The following is a 17467-nucleotide window of genomic DNA, read 5'->3' as shown; positions in this document are numbered from 1 at the left end:
GTTCTGAATACCAATTTGAAATAAAAGAAATGTGACTAAACAGTACATGTCTTAGTCAACTGACTTTACCATGAGACTTATGATCCAGGGAATGATAATCACAAAAATAGCTAATATTTCCATAGTAACTTAATGTTTGCAGAACATTTTACACATATAATTTGACTTGGTGTTACCTCAACTCTAGGAGGTGCATGCTACTATTTTCTCCATTGCACAGATGAAGAAACTGAGGTAGGATGACTTGCCCAGGGACATATAGCTAGGAAGTGCCTGAAACTAAATTGGAATTAAGGCCTTGTGGTTTTAAACACAATACTTTATCTACTGTGCCATCTAGAAGCTTAAAGAAGGCATTACAGAATTTAATGTCCAGCAGTTACTAAACATAAAATATGGACTTTTGCTGCCAGCAAACAACAGGAAACAAAGTGAGTACCAATTAATTGGGGAATGGCTGAAGAAATGTAATATAGAGAGGATGGATGACAAAAATAGGATTTCAAGGCGAAATCATTTCATGTATAGGGTTTTAAGCACAGAATGGAATTTGGGGATGTTTAATGAGGTCTCTTAGTGGGAGGTCTAATGAAGTCTGTGCTGCAGCAGGAGGCCTTCCCCTGGTAATTAAATCCCAAAGCTTTGTCCCTAGCATGATTTCTTCAAAGCACAGTCAAGTATGAGCTCTAGAAGAAGCCCTTCCCACATCCATTGCCTTTATCCACCTTCATTCCAGTAGGAATAATGGTGTCTACTGATCAGCCTCCTTCAGAGAAAAGCATGGCCCCCATGAGCACATTTGTAAGGCTTCTCAAGAAATGAAGCCTCATAGAAAGTAAGAGATGATCTAGGTGAAAGCCTTCCCATACTTAGTCCATAGGGAACTGCTCCCCATAATGATTTCTCTAAAACTGAAGAAGTTCTGAACTCCTTTTGAATGCCTTTCCTTATTCAGGACAATGGTCAGATTTCTATCTAACATGAATTCTGAGATGGGAAATAGGAGATTATTGTTGCCTAAAGGCATTACCACTGTGATTATATTCATAAGGTTTCTCTCAATTATGGAATCTTATCTGTTAAATATGCTAACGGTGGTAACTAAAAGCTCTGCAATGTTCATGAGACTCATGACTTTTCAGTCCAGTGTGTATTTTCTTACATGAAGTAAAATTGCCTCTCCATGTGAAAGCCTTTGCACATTGATTACATTTATAAGGCTTCTCTCCAGTGTGGATTCTTTGATGTAAAGCAAGATTGGAGCTTTGTGTGAAAGTCTTTCCACATTGATTACATTCAAAAGGCTTTTCTCCAGTGTGGATTCTCTGATGTGTAGCAAGAATGGAGGGGAATCTGAAAGCCTTTCCACATTGATTACATTCATAAGATTTTTCTCTAATGTGGATTCTCTGGTGTAAAGAAAGATGTGAGCTCTGTGTGAGTCTTTCTACTTTGATCACATTCATAAGCCTTCTCTCCAGTGTGGACTCTCTGATGTCTAGCAAGACTGGAGGTATTTATGAAAGCTTTTTCACATTGATTACATTCATAAGACTTCTGGCCAATGCTGATTCTCTGATGTTTATTAAGATTGGACATCTGTGGGAAATCCTTTCCACATTGATTACATTCACAAGGTTTTTCTCCACTGTGGATTTTTTGATGTGAAACAAAACTGGAGCTGTATCTGAAAGCTTTTCCACACTGATCACATTTATAAGGTTTCTCTCCAGTGTGGATTCTCTGATGTCTTACAAGACTGGAGTTCTCTCTGAAAGCCTTTTCAAAGTCATTACATTCAAAAGGTTTCTCTTGAATGTGGATTCTCTGATGTGTAGCTAGAATACAGGGGAATCTGAAAGCCTTTCCACACTGATTACATTCATAAGACTTCTCTCCAGTGTGCATTTTCTGATGTAAAGCAAGATGGGAATTCTGTGTAAAAGCCTTTCCACACTGATTACATTCAAAAGGTTTCTCTCCAGTGTGGATTCTCTGATGGGAAGTAAGACTGGAAAGGCATCTGAAAGTGGTTCCACAGTGATTACATTCAAAAGGTTTCTTTTCTGTGTGGATTCTCTGATGTGCAGCAAGACTGGAGCTCTGTGTGAAAGCCTTTCCACAATGATTACATTCATAAGGCTTCTCTCCAGTGTGGATTCTCCAATGTGTAGCAAGATGGGAGCTGCATCTAAAAGCCTTTCCACATTGACTACATTTATATGGTTTCTCTCCAGTGTGGACTCTCTGATGTAAAGCAAGATTGTATTTCTTTGTGAAAGATTTTCCACACTGATTACATTCATAAGGTCTCTCTCCAGTGTGAATTCTCTGATGGCCAATAAGGAATGACCTGTAGCAGAAAGCCTTCCCACATTCATGACATTTATAAAACTTTTCCCCAGTATGAACCTTCTGATTTCTACCAAGATCTGAGTTCCAGCCCAAGGCCTTCCCACACTGAGCACATGCATGTCTTTTTATTCCAGGGTGAAATCTAGGCTGGCAAGGAAAAGATGAGTGATGGGATGAGGTTGCTTCATATTCGTTATATCCATCAGGCTCCTCTCTAATGGGAATTTGCTGATGAGTAATGTGCTAAGAGTTCTGACTCAAGGCCTTCCCACCTTTATTACTTATAGAAGGCATTTCTCCAGTATCACTTTTCTGATGTCTAATGAGGTCTGAACTTCAGCTCAAGGCCATTTCCCATTGATTACCTGGATACATTTGCATTTCAGGAGCCTTCTCCCAGGACTGAAAAAGCTCTACCTCTTCAGTAAAGCACTCGCTATATTCACTATCCTGAAGACAGTCATTCCCTAAGGTCATTTCCTTATGTGATTTAGGATTAAAAACTGTCTGAATCTCTTTCCAATTTCATGAAATTCACAGTCATTCTTTGAATTTTTATCTACCTTGACAACAGAGTCAAGGATTTCTCTGAAGTTGAAGTCACAGGGAACATCACTCGAGGATCTTTGCAGGTCATGTTCTTCCACAAAAATTCCCAGCTTTCTAGGCATCTCATTTATCTTGGACCTGGTCTGTACATCTGAAAAAAACAAACAAACATATATACACAAAGAGATGTACACACATTAATATTTGCAATATCAATGATTGCTGAAGATTTCTGTAGCTCATGACCTTCCTCATCACCAAACTAAATGTAATAAAACTTCATTGATGTACTCTTGCAGCAAACATTGCATTAGACTTTCTTTATAAGGAGAAAAGCCAGATAAGATTTGAGAGTGACAAAGGAGATGTGCACCACAGAGTGCTGGACCCAACATTGACTTATCTTCTCTACCTTCTCCAGGCTAAACATTCACATTCAATAAAAGCAGCATCTCCAAGGCAAGGAAACTACCGGAAGACTTACTGTCAACAGATTAGTGACTCTCCTCCATGGGAAAACAGTTTGTTAGTAACTTGAGGTAAAGCTGTGCTAAAACACAACTGGAAACATTGGAGCAGAAAAGGAGTGGGCAGCTTTCTCCTCTGGGTCAGAACACTGGTAAAAATCAAAATGGCTTTGATGAAAATGATGGGGAAATTCAGAAGGTACTAAATGAAAAATGAGACATCTACAGGGCTTACGAGTGTGTTAATTCATCTATCTGAGAAGGCAGTGTTTAACTCCACCAAAAGTGAAGTGCAAGTAAAGCTTAGACAGTTGCAAGATTCTTGGCTCAGTAAGAAGGCCTATGAAATTCAGTTTTACATTTACAGCCACAATCCAAAGTGCTTTTGTGATGCCCTGAAGGCTATTTATAGGCTAAGACCTATGGTGAATCTCAGCTACTCAGTGGTGATGGAACACTAGGTGCCTCAATGGATAGAATGGCAGGCCTCAGTGGTGATGGAGCCATAGCTGATAAGAACATAATCATGGAGACCTGCTGAACACTTTCATAGTGTTCTCAACAGACAATCATCAACCACTGTTGAAGCCACTGACCATTTACCTCAGGTTGTACTCAGTCCCTCTCTAGGCATTCCCCAAAGGATAGGCATCCCTGCAATTTTGAGGTCTTTGTCACCAAAACAAAGAGCTACTATAAATATTTTATAAAATATAGTTTCTATTCCTTTTTCTCTAATGATCTTGGGAAGCAGACCTATATTGATATTGAGGGATCAAAAGGTATACACAATTTTATAACTCTTTTGTTTGTCCTTCAAAATGGTTGGATTAGCTCACAGTTTTACCAACAGTGAATTAGTATCCCCAAAATGATATCTCATGGTCGTTTTACTATTCATTTCTCTAATTAATAATGAAGTAGAGCATTTCCTCATATAACTGTAGATAGTTATGATTTCATCAGAAACTGACTATTCCTATCCTTTGACTATTAATATACTGGGGAATGACTCATATTCTTAAAAATTTGACAAATTTATTTATATATTTGAGATGAGAACTTTATTGAGAAACTGTCTATAAAACTTTTTCTCTCAATTTGCTGCTTTCCTTCTGCATAGACCAACATCTTACACTATATACCAAGATAAAGTCAAAATGGGTACATGATTTAGCCATGAAAGCTGACACTATAAACAAATTAGGAGAGCAAGGAACAGTTGACCTGTCAGATCTATGGAGAAGGCAAGAATTTATGACCAACCAAGAAAGAACATTATGAAATGCAAAGTGTTTAATTCTGATTACATTAAATCAAAAAAACTTTTACACAGACAAAGCCAATGCGATCAAGATTAGAAGGGAAGCAGAAAGCTGGGAAACAATTTTTACAGCCAGTGTCTGTGATAAAGGCCTCATTTCCAATATATATAGAGAACTGAGTAGAATTAATATGAATACAAGTCATTCTCCAATTGATAAATGGTCAAAGGATATGAACAGGCAGTTTTCAGATGAAAAAATTAAAGCTACATATGATCACGTGAAAAAATGCTCTAAATAACTATTGATTAAAGAAATGCAAGTTAAATCAATTCTGAGGTACCACAACCCATCTATCAGATTGGCTTACATGACAAAACAGTGACAAATATTGGAGAACATGTGGGAAAATTGGAACACTAATACATTGTTGGTGGAGATCTGAATTGATCCAACCATTCTAGAGAGCAATTTGGAACCATGCCCAAAAGACCATGAAATTGTGCATACCTTTTGATCCAGCAATACCACTATTAGGTCTGTATCCCAAAGAGATCTTAAAAATGGGAAAAGGAGCCACATGTACAAAAACATTTATAGCAGCTCTTTTTGTGGTAGCCAAGAACTGGAAATTGAAGGGATGCCCATTAATTGGGCAATGGCTATACAAGGTCTGGTATATGAATGTAATGGGATATTATTGTTCCATTAGAAAAGATGAGCAGGCAGCATTTAGAGAAACCTGAAAAGACTTATATGAACTGATGCTGAGCAAAGTGAACAGAACCAGGAGAACATTGTACATAACAACAGCAACATTATGCGAAGACTAACTTTGATAGATTTAGCTCAATTCAAGGATTTAAGACAACTCCAAAAGACTCATGATAGAAAATGCTATTCACATCCAGGAAAAGAACTATGGAGTCTGAATGCAGATCACGGCATACTATTTGCTGTCTGTCTTTTTTTTTTTTGTTTCTTTTTTCTCATGGTTCCTCCCATTCATTCTAATCCTTCTTTATAGCATGACTAATGTGAAAATATGTTCAATATGAATGTATATGTACAGCCTATATCAGATTGCATGCCATCTTGGGAGGGGGGAGGGTATGGAGGGAGAGAAAATTTAGAACTCAAAATCTTATAAAAATGAATGCTGAAAACTAAAAATAAATTAATTTAAAAATAGAACTCAAAATCTTACAGAAGTAAATGTTGAAAATTAAAAATTCATTAAGCAAAATGTTAAAAACAAACATTAAAAAAACCCAATTAACAACAAAAAAGAGAGGAAATGGTCCTTACCCAGGGAAAGCAGGTTCTGGACATTTTCTAGCACGACCTCCATGTACAGTTCTTTCTGGGAATGGTCCAAGAGACACCACTCTTCCTCAGTGAAATCCACAACCACATCCTTGAATATCACCAACTCCTAAATCATCAAAAGCCACTTAATTTAAAGCTGAAAGAGACTACAGAATTCATCTACTCCAACCCTCATCAACTCAGAAGAAACTGAAGCACAGAAAAGGGATTTGCCTACAACTCATATAACCTTTATGAATTTCAGAGCCAACACTTGAAACCAGTCATTAAGAGCCCAATGGAATATTGAGAAAAGCATTTTACATTTGAAGTGAAAATCACACTGGATTAGTAATAGCTGGAAAAATGTCTAACTATACAATACTTCTCCCAATGGAATTAGGGAGAGGGTATGTGTTCTATGGAATTTCTGGATGAGAAAGAGAGAAGGTGTTGTAAAATTTCTCCCCACCACAAGTATCTAAGTGATATATTCAGAAAATTCTATGATGAGTTTGCGAGAACCTTGCTTAAATACTGTGTATTAAGAAAGTTGATTTTCTTAAAGACCCCTACTCAAAATCCAATAAGTATTAGTTCATTATGATTTCTTATGGGGTAATGATTGTTAGAAATTATTTTGCTATAGTCAATTATTAGTCTATATTTTGTATAAGTTTCATGGAATATAGATTCTAATAGGAAAGTCCTAAAACAGGCCTCAAGCTTTAATATAAAAGTTGGTATTTGTTTACCAATTATGGAACTTACTTGTGAAGTGGGAAGACCACAGGACCACTGACATGGACATTTTTCTTCCTGCTTTGCCCAACCAAGTTCTGTGACTCAAACAAATGTGTGTTTTGACATCATGTGGAAAGTCCCTCAGTTTTTTCCCCAAAATGTCTTTTGGAGCCTGTACTACCTGCTTATGCCAAACTTTCCATCTCAGAAATATTTCCTGACTCACCCAACCCATGACTCTGCTGATATATTGTTTTGCTTATTTTACTCTGGACTGCATCATATGCCAAGGAATGGAACCATGCTGTATTTGGTATTGCTGTCTAAATGTTACCCTGTGAAAATAGGATATTGGAAGGAGGGTACATCTCACATTGTGAGGAAGATTTGAGACTGTTTCCAGCCAGGTGAACAAGCGTTCTCTATTCTTATACCGAGGGGTAGAGATGACACTGGCTATGATGTGTTGTGGCCAAAAATAGCTGCCGTCATTGCTTTATGATTGCTTTCAATTGTTAATATGTTCTGTGATAGATGTTTAATTGGACCCCAATTTTACTGGATTCCTATAATACTTCAATCAGTATTACACAGTTTGATGTGATTCCTTAGGGGTGGCAATTACATGGTCAATGTTTTAGGCCCCAGAGATGTGAACTGCAGATTGTGGGTTCACTTGCTTAATCATAGGAAGCTAACCACAGGACTTCCACCCCTGTTTTTACTTGTTATGGTGACCAAGGCCAGGGTGGCAGAGGTGACCCATTTACATTTAAAGACTCCCATCTATTTCTATTGTCCTTCTCTCCCTTGTCATCCCTCTATTACCCAAAATGGGGAGATGACCATGAGCACTTGGCTAATGAGTCCGTCACCATGATTGCAGCCCTATGGCCTGCCTTCCTACCAGCTCATGGGTGTACTCATCAATCAGGACCTCCTGAGAGGTCAAGAGAGGTTTGCCAAGGTCTGCTCATTAGCTCATTTGTCCACCAATAGGGTTCTGTATTTTGTATAGACCCTTCTGGATGGTCAAGGGCAAAGACTACCTACCAAGAAGATTCTGTATTTTTAGTCTGTCCTACTTGTATTATCTGGGTATTAAGTACTATAAAATTAAGGCCCTGGAGGAAGGAGGCACCTCAGAGACTGAGGAAGATCTGAAGCCTACTTCATTAGAGAAGTCCAGACTTTAATAAAGTGCCATTTACTCAGATCTCTGTCTCAGTTTCTTTTAGGTTGGGCAATTTTTAATCCTCACATTTCACTTGTTTTATTAATTATAGAGAAATGAATGTGGGAAAAAAGGGGTTCATTCATTAAAAATGTAATATTTAATCAACGGGGGTTGGGGATTGAGCTAATGCACAACAAATACCCTGACAGGTTATTTATGAAAAATAAATTACTTAAACATGCTCCTAGAACTCCAGAAGATTGGGATCAGGAGTCAAGAGAATGAGTCAAGAGGCAGCCTGATGGATAACATACAAGAGAGTAGCCACTTCTGCAAATCCTTTGATTCTTGAGAGGGATCATCTCCTTTTCATGCTTGCTACATGGAGAACACATACTTGGTCAAAGTACTTGGCATGTGATGCTCTTCCATTTCTAGCAGAAAGTTTTGATTCACTTTTCCAGAAGTTCTATTATTTTGGAACAATTCCCTTTCTTGTTGATAAAAATCTCTTCTTGTTTACTGGTCATTTTGACTTCTAATTAAAAACATCAGATTTATGTTTTATTTATAATCCATATTTCACTTTTAGCTTCCATTATTTCTCTTACTGAACTTCTGAGTAATTAAAGAATTTCTTAGTCTTTTCCTAATTCCTAATTCCCAAGAATTCTTTTTCACTGGGTCCACTTAGTCATTATTCTTTATTGCACTGCACTTATTTATAGCATGAACAACCACTATATGAAGGCCATCCTTTTATGAATTTATAATTACAGTTATCCTTTTCACATCACAGGATCTGGGGGCATGGCACCTGCTGGGAAATATGAGTAAGACTTTTTGGCCCCCTCTTCATCCTAGAGAAAAAGTCTGAATTTGTTCATTTTCTTTTATGGAGTGTTAATAGTATCTTATTGTAAAATTTGTATTAAGCATTTGGTCATGGGCTCTTGTGGGCTGGCCTTAGTGTATTCTTTACAGCTTCCACAAAACTCTCCCAAAATTCCCTTTTAAATTCTTATGCCAACCTGTTATATACTGAAACTATGTTCTTTTTTTTTTTTTGAGTGAGGAAGGCAGGGCAATTAAGGTTAAGTGATTTGCCCAAGGTCACACAGCTATGTCAAGTGTCTGAGGGCAGATTTGAACTCAGGTTCTCCTGACCCCAGGGCCAGTGCTCAACTTCCTATGCCACCTAGCTGTGCACGCCACCCCCCCCCCCCACCCTGGCCCGTCTTGTTCTTAACAGAAGCACTTCGACATCTCTTTGCTTCTCCATCCTCCCACATTCTCTCTTCCCCACCATGCAATGAGCTCATGTACTTTAACCCTCCACACAAGGAGAGGGTCAGTTCACACACCTCCACATTTGCACCTGGCTGCACTGCTTTGGAACTTCTCACTGACTTTGCCACCATGTCCCAGAGTCTGGTGTTTTTTGCCCAAAATCTCTTCCTTTTGTGTGTTCTCTTCCCCTTGAAACTGTAAACTCCATGGGGACAGGAGTCTTTACTCTTTTTTATTTAATCCCCAGGCCTTAAGACAGTGCATGGCACATAGAATGTGCTTAATATAATGCTTATTGACTAGTGACTACCCAAACGTTCTTATCTGAGAATCTTACTTTTTATTTTGCTTTAAAAGCCCACTATGAATTAGAAATCACCTACTTTTTCAGTCTTACACCTTCCTTTTTACAATCAACCCATCTGATGACCTTGGTCTCCTCCAAGAAGGGGACATTACATTTCTAAACTCAGGGCATTTTCTCTGGCTCTCGAGAATGGCTGGAATTCTCGGCCTCCTGGGTTCCCACAAGTCTCAACTAAATTCACACCTGCTCTAGTACCGGAAGCCTTTCTTCATTGTAAGGTCACCCTTTTTAAAATTATATCCCATATACTATTCTATAGCTTGTGTACATATTTGTGTGTTTGCTGTCTGTGAGCTCCCTGAGGGCAGACCCCACTTTTTGGCTCTTTCTGCATGACCTCTACTAAGCACAGTGCCCTGCACATAGTAAGCATTTAATAACTGCTTACTGCAAAAACTGCTAGCATTCTCTCCTTCTCAAAGCCTCATCATGTGATCTTTGAGTAGATTCTTTCCTCCATTTTCATCAGTGTGTGACTCTTCAGGACCCCATTTTGGGTCTTCTTGGCAAAGATACTAAAGTGGTTTGCCATTTCCTTCTCCAGTCATTGTACAGGGGAGGAAACAGAGGTAAACAAAGTTAAGTGATTTGCTTAGGACAAATCTGTCTGAGGACAGATTTGACCTCGTGAAGATGAGTCTTCCTGATTCTAAAGTCGTTGCTTTATTCACTGGGCCATGTTCCTGTCCCCCACTTATTCCTCAATCCTTTATAAATTGGCTTTCATACTCACTCTCCTGAAAGTGCTGTCTCCAAAATTATAGCTCAACTCTTTTTAATTGACAAATTTGTTGGTCTTCTCTCAGCTCTAATTCTATTCGATCTCTTTTCCTCATTAAATGTTCTTGATCACCATCTTCTACAAGAAGCTTTTCTTGGTCCACTTTTTCCCTTCGATTCCTGAGTTTTACCTTACAAAATACATATTTTGTATATAGGAAACAAGGTCACAAAACATTTCTTAGGGGTCTACTATGTGCCAGGTAAAAGCATTTTACAAATATTATCTCATCTTAACCTAACACAAACTGTTATGGAGGCAGATCCCAACGCTACCATTTTATAGTAGAGAATTGAGACCAACTCTCTAGGAAGTGTCTGAAGCCAGATTTGAACTCAGGTTTGCCTGAATCCAGGTCCAGAACTCTGCCCACTGTACAACCTGGCTTCTGATTTTGCATGTATATATGAGTTATTACAAAATATCTCCTGTTTTCTTATTCCATCCTTTGAATCCCAAGAGCCTATAAGTTGATTGGTTCATACCAGATGCTTAATAAAGCTTGTTGACTTGTTAACTTGATGAAGCACATTGGAAAGTAAGTTTCTTGAGGGCAGGGGTTGTTTTACAGCATTTTGTGCCCCTAGCACTTAGCACAGTGCCTGGCACATAATCAACGCTTGTTGAAATACCATGAGTGAGTCCCAATATCAAGGGGTATGGAGGCATCTTCTTATTTTCTGTCTTCTTAGATGGGACAATATCAATTGCACTCAAGGAAGGGGTTCCAATCTGAATCAAGGCTGGGATCTCCTGAGACTGAGAAGGCTCAAACATGTAGCTGCCATATGTGATATTCCAGGTGAAATCTTATAATTTTCCTAAACCACTTTATTACTTTCTTCCAGCAACTTCTTTCCCAGGATGATAAAATGTTATGGCCTTGCCCAGAAGAAAGTCCCAAGGTCCCTACCTGCTGAGTCCCCAAAGAATTTCCCAGATAAGGAGATATAACAGGCTCCTTTGTACTCTTCCCAAACAGAAAGCTGTTATTATTATTATTGGTTTTAAAGCAAAATATACCTAATTGCATACATAAGTTTTTAAATATTATAGCCATGGGGCAGCCAGGTGGCACAGTGAGTAAAGCACCGGCCCTGGAGTCAGGAGGACCTGAGTTCAAATCGGGCCTCACACACTTGACACACTTACTAGCTGTGTGACCTTAAGTCACTTAACCACAATAGCCCTGCCTTCCCCCCTCCAAAAAAACAAAACAAATAAATATTATAGCCACATGATCTAACAGCTTAATTCATGATGTAGCAGCATTTAGTTCAAAAGAGAGTAATTTCCTAAGGATACAATTGGATCAGCCTCTAGGGATTCTTTTTCAAATTAACATAATTATTACAATAAAAGAAACATTAGAAGCATAATAACAATATAAGTAATGTAAATTCCTTGCAAATCAAATAATATCAATTCAGCTTAAGGCATTTCTGAACTATTTTACATATAAAATCTTTTTACCCACTTATTAATTTGATACTGTAGACTGATTGCATTCAGATACAAGTATAAAGTCATTTTCATCCAGTGATTCTTTTAATTCTTATCTTTGTAATTTCTAAACATATTGTCTCAATGTCAAATTTTAAGTTCATTTTGCATGAAGGAATGATCTACCTGTAAAGGGTCAAACATCACAAGTATCCTAAGAGGAGAACACATGGGACTTTAAATGAGATCACATATGAATTTAGTTTAGGACAAATTCAGTTTTATGAAAATTGGATTTATGGTTACAAATGGTATATCATGCAAAACCTTAATTTTCTCAAGAGCCATTTGCTGCCAGGATCTCAAAATATAGGCCCCACTCCTTTGGGTTAGTCTATTGCCAAAGTTTTCTTGTGGCAGTCTTTCTACTCAGAAGGAGAAGGGTCTGATTCCCCCAATAGGATGAAGGAGGGAGAGTTGGAAGGGATGGACAGATGAGGGAGGAGGAGTATTCAGGAGGAACCAGTCTTTTGCATTTTGTCCCAGGCAGAATTTGAGCCTTGGGTTGGAAGTTGGTGGACAAAGTTGAGCCAGAAGAGGGGTCATTCCCATGGCCAATGCAGCTGATGAAGACCAGGAATAGGGGCAGGGACAAAATCAGGGGCCTATATTTCTGGCCCTGAGTGTTGAAGTGAGGAAGAGCATGATCCTAGAGACTCAGCACCCAGGCAGCGAGGATCAAGAGCTTGGATCAAGAGGTTCATGTAGCCTCTTTTGCTTGCACATGGCCTACCTTTCTAGGCAAGCCCTGCTCTGATTTCCTCCTCCTGCCAGATCCCCTAGTTGGAAGAAGCAGCCCTTGTAGTTGAGATAACTGTCTCCTAGAAGTCCAGTGCTGGGCTTGCAGGTGCCAGTTAGGTCTGAGCCAGCAGCCAGGAGCCAGAGGCCAGATGGCCTCCCTGTACTCTAAATGACTAGCTTTCTAAGAACAAGAAGTGGTCTTTGATGGCACCTTCATGCTAGGATCCCTGCTTCACTCAACCCTCTAGTGCTGACCCAGAGGCCCTTCTCTCCTCACTGGGGAGATGCCTCAACTAGCCTAACTCTTATCCCCTGACTGCTGCTCTCTGGTTATTTTTATGCCACTCCCTCCGAATCTTTTTCCTTACTTAACTCTAGGAAGCACTCACACCTTTGGCATTCAGATCCCCCAACTCTTATCACTAAGTCTTTGATAGAGCAAGTGGATAATGGTTTTCCAAAGTGAATTTTTGAGAAAACATGACTGATTTCATTTGGTGCTTATAGCAATGTACAGAATGTCCCCCCTTCAGTACCTCCATTCCCCCAATCTCTTTGAGAAAACTCATAGGACTCACTTCCTGTCCTGTTATTCTATCTAAGAGGCACAAAGGGCTTAGCAAAAGTTGACTAATTACCTGCCTAACAAGCAGCTACTGTTATCTTTGGACTGGGGTAAGTAGCTATGCTAATGACCTTTGTAACAGACATTTCTAACTCGAAATTCCATTTTTTTCCTTTTTCTAAAAATATACGTTTCATGGAAAGCAGAAAGCTGGGAAAAAATCTTTACAGCCAGTGTCTCCGATAACGGCCTCATTTCTTAAATATATAGAGAAGTGAGTCAGATTTCCAGTACAAGTCATTACCCTATTGGTAAATGGTCAAGGGATATGACCAGGCAGTTTTCAGATGAAGTAGTCAGAAGTATCTATAGGCACATGAAGAAGTCTTCTAAATCACTTTTTATTAGAGAAATTCAAATTAAAACATCTCTCAGGAATCACCTCACACCTATCAGATTGGCTGATATAACAAAAAAAGAAAATGATAAATGTTGGAGAGGAAAATTGGGATACTTATGCATTGTTGGTGGAGTTGTTAACTGATCCAACCATTCTGGAGAGCAATTTGGAATATGCCCAAGTGGCTATAAAACTGTGCATACTCTTTGATCGAGCAATACCACTACTAGGTCTATATCCCAAAGAGATCATAAAAAAGGGAAAATGACCCACAAGAACAAAAATCTTTATAGCAGCCTTTTTTCATGGTGGCAAAACATTGCCAATTGAGGAGATGTTCATCAGTTGGGGAATGGCTAAACAAACTGTAGCATATGAATGTAATAGAATACTATTGTGCAATAAGAAATGATGAAGTCAGTTTTCAGAAAAACATGGAAAGACTTGTATGAACTGGTACAAAGTGAAATGAGCAGAACCAGGAAAACACAGTACACAGTATCAGCGATATTGTGTGCTGATCAGCTATGAATGGCTCAGCTCTTCTCAGTAACACAATATTCCATGACAAGTGCAAAGGACCCACATCCACATCCACATCCACATAAAGAACTGATGGACTCTAGATGCGGATCCAAGCTCATTTGTTTCACTTTCTTTATGCTTTTTCATGGGTTTTTCCCCCCTTATGATCTGTTTCTTCTTTCAGAAGTGGACTAATATGGAAATATATTTTCCATGATAGCACATGTATAATCTATATCAAATTGTTTACCATTTTAGGAAGACAGGGAGAAAGGGAGAAAAATTTGGAACTCAAAATCTTGCAAAATTGAATGCTGAAAATTGCTTTGACATGTAATTGTGAATTAATATTAATAGTAATAAAAAAAATGTACCTATTCCTATTTCTGTGCCCTAACCTGATCTTACCTAAAATTTCTTTGTAAGCCTGGCTACAAGACCTTACAGATCTTACCCAAAGGTTGGGTCATGTAGCTCAGGAGGAGAGACAATCTGTGTATCCTCTGCAGAGGTGTGAGGCACACATGTCCATCACCCACTTCCAGATTGTGTCACACTCTTGAGTGAATAAATGAACCACAGTTCACTGTCTGTCTGACTTGTGCTCTGTTACTCCAGCTGTCCCTAAGGAGGACCCTGACAATTCTCACAACAGTATCAAAGGAAATTATATTTGTATGGCTCCTGGCACATAACAGACCCCATATAACCAGCCCCAATGCCCTTTCCAGTCTTCTTACACTTTGGTCCTCTTCTCTTCTCTGACCCAGGGACACTGGCTTCCTGGCTGATACTGGACCAAGACCCTCCATCCTCTGAACCTGTGCCTTTCCAATGGCTGTCTCTCATGGTTGTTATGTCCTCCCTCCACACCTGGGCCTCCTGGCATCCTTCACACCGCAGCTAAAATTTCACTTTCTGAAAACAACTTTTTCCTGGTCCCTGAAACTGCCAGAGCTTCCCCTCTTAGCGTGCCTCCCATCTGTGCTATAGAGGGCTTGGTTGGGCACAGCTGCTGACATGTTTTCTCCCCACTGGACTGTGAGCTCCTTGAGGCAGGGACTGGTATTTTGTAAACCTTCCTTTGCATCCTCAGTAGGTTAGCACAGTGCTTGGCACAGAGGAGCCACTTTCTAAGTGCTTATTGACTTGGCCTAAGAAATGGGATATGAGAGGGATTCAGAGAGATCCTGGGAAGGCTTGTGGGGCCTGAGGAAGGAGGAAATGAGCAGAACCAGGAGGACAATTTCTGCTCTGCTGACAGCACTGCAAAGGACAACCTACATCTAACAGGATAAAGCTTCTTTGGCTCTCTTGGATTCCAGGCTTCCTCATGCTGGTCAGGTCTGTGGATGGACTGCACTCACCTGGGATGCAGGTCTCTGAGTCCCAGGGGCTATTCCTTCTGGTCCTAGGCTCTTTCCTAGGAAAAGGCTTTTGTCTCTGAAAGATGACCTGGGAAGGGAGAAGAATCTCAGAGCGAGAGAGATATTGTCTTTGCCTTCTCTTCCTAGGGTAGATGCTGACCTGCCAGGAATGACAAGAGGGTGAGCTCTCAGAGCAGTTACAAAGGCCCTGCCCTGCCCTCAGGGGAGAGACTCCACAGCAGGAGGAGGGCAACAAAGAGGGTCAGCCTTGGAAGTGAGCTTGGTCTGAGCAGGAAGAGAACTTGCCACCCTCTATAACTCCTATTTGGCCTCATGCCCCTCCCCCATGCTCCTACAGAGACCCAAAAGGCAGAAGGGACTTGGGATCCTAGATGGGATGACACCAGTCAGAGCCTCAGTGACTCCAGACCCAGAACTCTGCCTCCACCTGGTACTATGGATGAGATATGTAAGTTAGGACACTGTGACCTGATGGTAAAACTAGGGATGGTACCCTAGTACCTTTGGGATGTGACAGGGAGCCTGCACAAGTAGCAGGGGCAACCCCCAGAGGCAGGACTTGGAGGGAGGCCTGCTAGTGGCAAGCCTGGAGGACAGTCACCAAGAGGTCAGAGGGAGAAGAAGAGGCCCAATGGAAAAGGAGGTCAGCAGAAGGGGGGCACAGGGAGGGGCTCTCATTCAGACCTATCTTGCACCAGCATCTGCAGAACTGGTTCCCAGAAGGCAGAGAGATCTCAGCTCCAAGGAAGGCAGACATATCTCTACTCCAATGGAATTAGTCAGAGAGATCTCAGCTCTTGGAGAAGGCTGAGAGATCTTAGCTCCAAAGGAAGATGGCAGAAAAATCTCAGCTCCCAGTGAAGAAGGCAGAGAGAAAGCTGCTAGTGCTTCCCCTTCCAGACCACCTGCTGGAGCAGATCCTGCTAATCCCAAGAGCCCCACTCTGTCCTGCCCTCCACCTTTTAGAATGACCTCTCCCCTCCCTGTCCCTCCTCCCAGGCTTCCAATCTTCACCCCAGGGAAAGAATTCCATCAAAGCCACCACCCACCAGGCTGGTCATCTAGGAGAGCTCCCTTCCCCCATGGCTCCAACACCTCTCTTCCCCATCCTCCCTTACCCTGTTCTGAGATTCCAACTCTTCTCAGCAATATCCCCTGGTCTCCCAGGTCTGCCCCTGCTACACTCATCTTCTCCCCCATAAGGATATGCCCAGCCTACATCCATCCTCGTTCTCCCAGCCATTCCCCTTCCCTAATTCTGTCACCCCTCAGGCCTCCCTTTTTTCTGTACAGTCTGGACCCAGACTTGCCCACCCCCACTGAACTCTCTTCCAAACTCAAGATGTTTGCCACCTTGGCCAATTCTTGACCTTCCATACCCCAATCCTAACACTAAGGCGGCCTTTCCCTCTATCTTCTTTTCATTTCCCAAGAGATCTTCTCTCACTGGAAGACAGCTCAATCCTAATGAGGAACTGAGGCCAGGACATCAGGACCCCTGGTCCTATTCTAATGGGAAGGGGAGAGGTGCAGTAAGCAGAGCACGTTCTTCCTGGGGTACAAGGATGTCAGGATATTAGGAAAAAGGACAGAGGACTGAATTTGGATTGCTGTGGGGGACGAGGGAGCTCAATACTCTAGCACAGAATCCTTAATGATCCTTTTGCCCTTACATTTTTTACAAAAGTAAAGACAGTACTAACCCTCCAGGACCTTATCTTGCTATGGGGAGTGATGGGCTGGGAGGGGCTCTAAGGCTGAAAAAGTTACTTGGTTGGTGAATGTGGCCTTAGGGCATAGTCAGCTGGGTTCTTGTTACCTAAACTGGAGAGGAAAAGAATGAAATGGGGTGAAAAATTAGGAGTGTGTGTGTGTGTGTGTGTGTGTGTGTGTGTATCTGCTTGGCTTGGTGGTAAAGCTTCCTGCTTTAAAATTTTCAGAGCTTTTCAAGGGGACTCATGAAAACTAAGAGAGGGATGGCATTCTAATTATGGGAATAGGCAGGATAAAGATAAAGGCTGGGATGCAGCATCACAAAGCAG

The 17467-nt window shown here is 40.7% G+C and overlaps 1 protein-coding gene across 1 annotated transcript in view; it reads right to left on the bottom strand.

The window, feature by feature from the left end:
* Positions 1-17467, bottom strand: part of LOC118836178 (zinc finger protein 665-like) — a 91927-nt gene that overhangs the window by 35940 nt on the left and 38520 nt on the right. The window contains exons 5-6 of the mRNA XM_036743539.1: positions 1756-1911; positions 1452-1599 (exon numbers count right to left, since the gene is read on the bottom strand). Of these exons, the coding sequence (XP_036599434.1) occupies positions 1452-1599; positions 1756-1911 (304 nt within the window). The remainder of the gene's footprint in view (positions 1-1451; positions 1600-1755; positions 1912-17467) is intronic.

The sequence above is a fragment of the Trichosurus vulpecula genome, chromosome 2 (genome assembly GCF_011100635.1).
Source record: "Trichosurus vulpecula isolate mTriVul1 chromosome 2, mTriVul1.pri, whole genome shotgun sequence".
Classification (NCBI taxonomy): domain Eukaryota; kingdom Metazoa; phylum Chordata; class Mammalia; order Diprotodontia; family Phalangeridae; genus Trichosurus; species Trichosurus vulpecula.
Note: the sequence above shows the minus strand (reverse complement) of the source record. Positions and strands in the feature narration are given on the sequence as shown.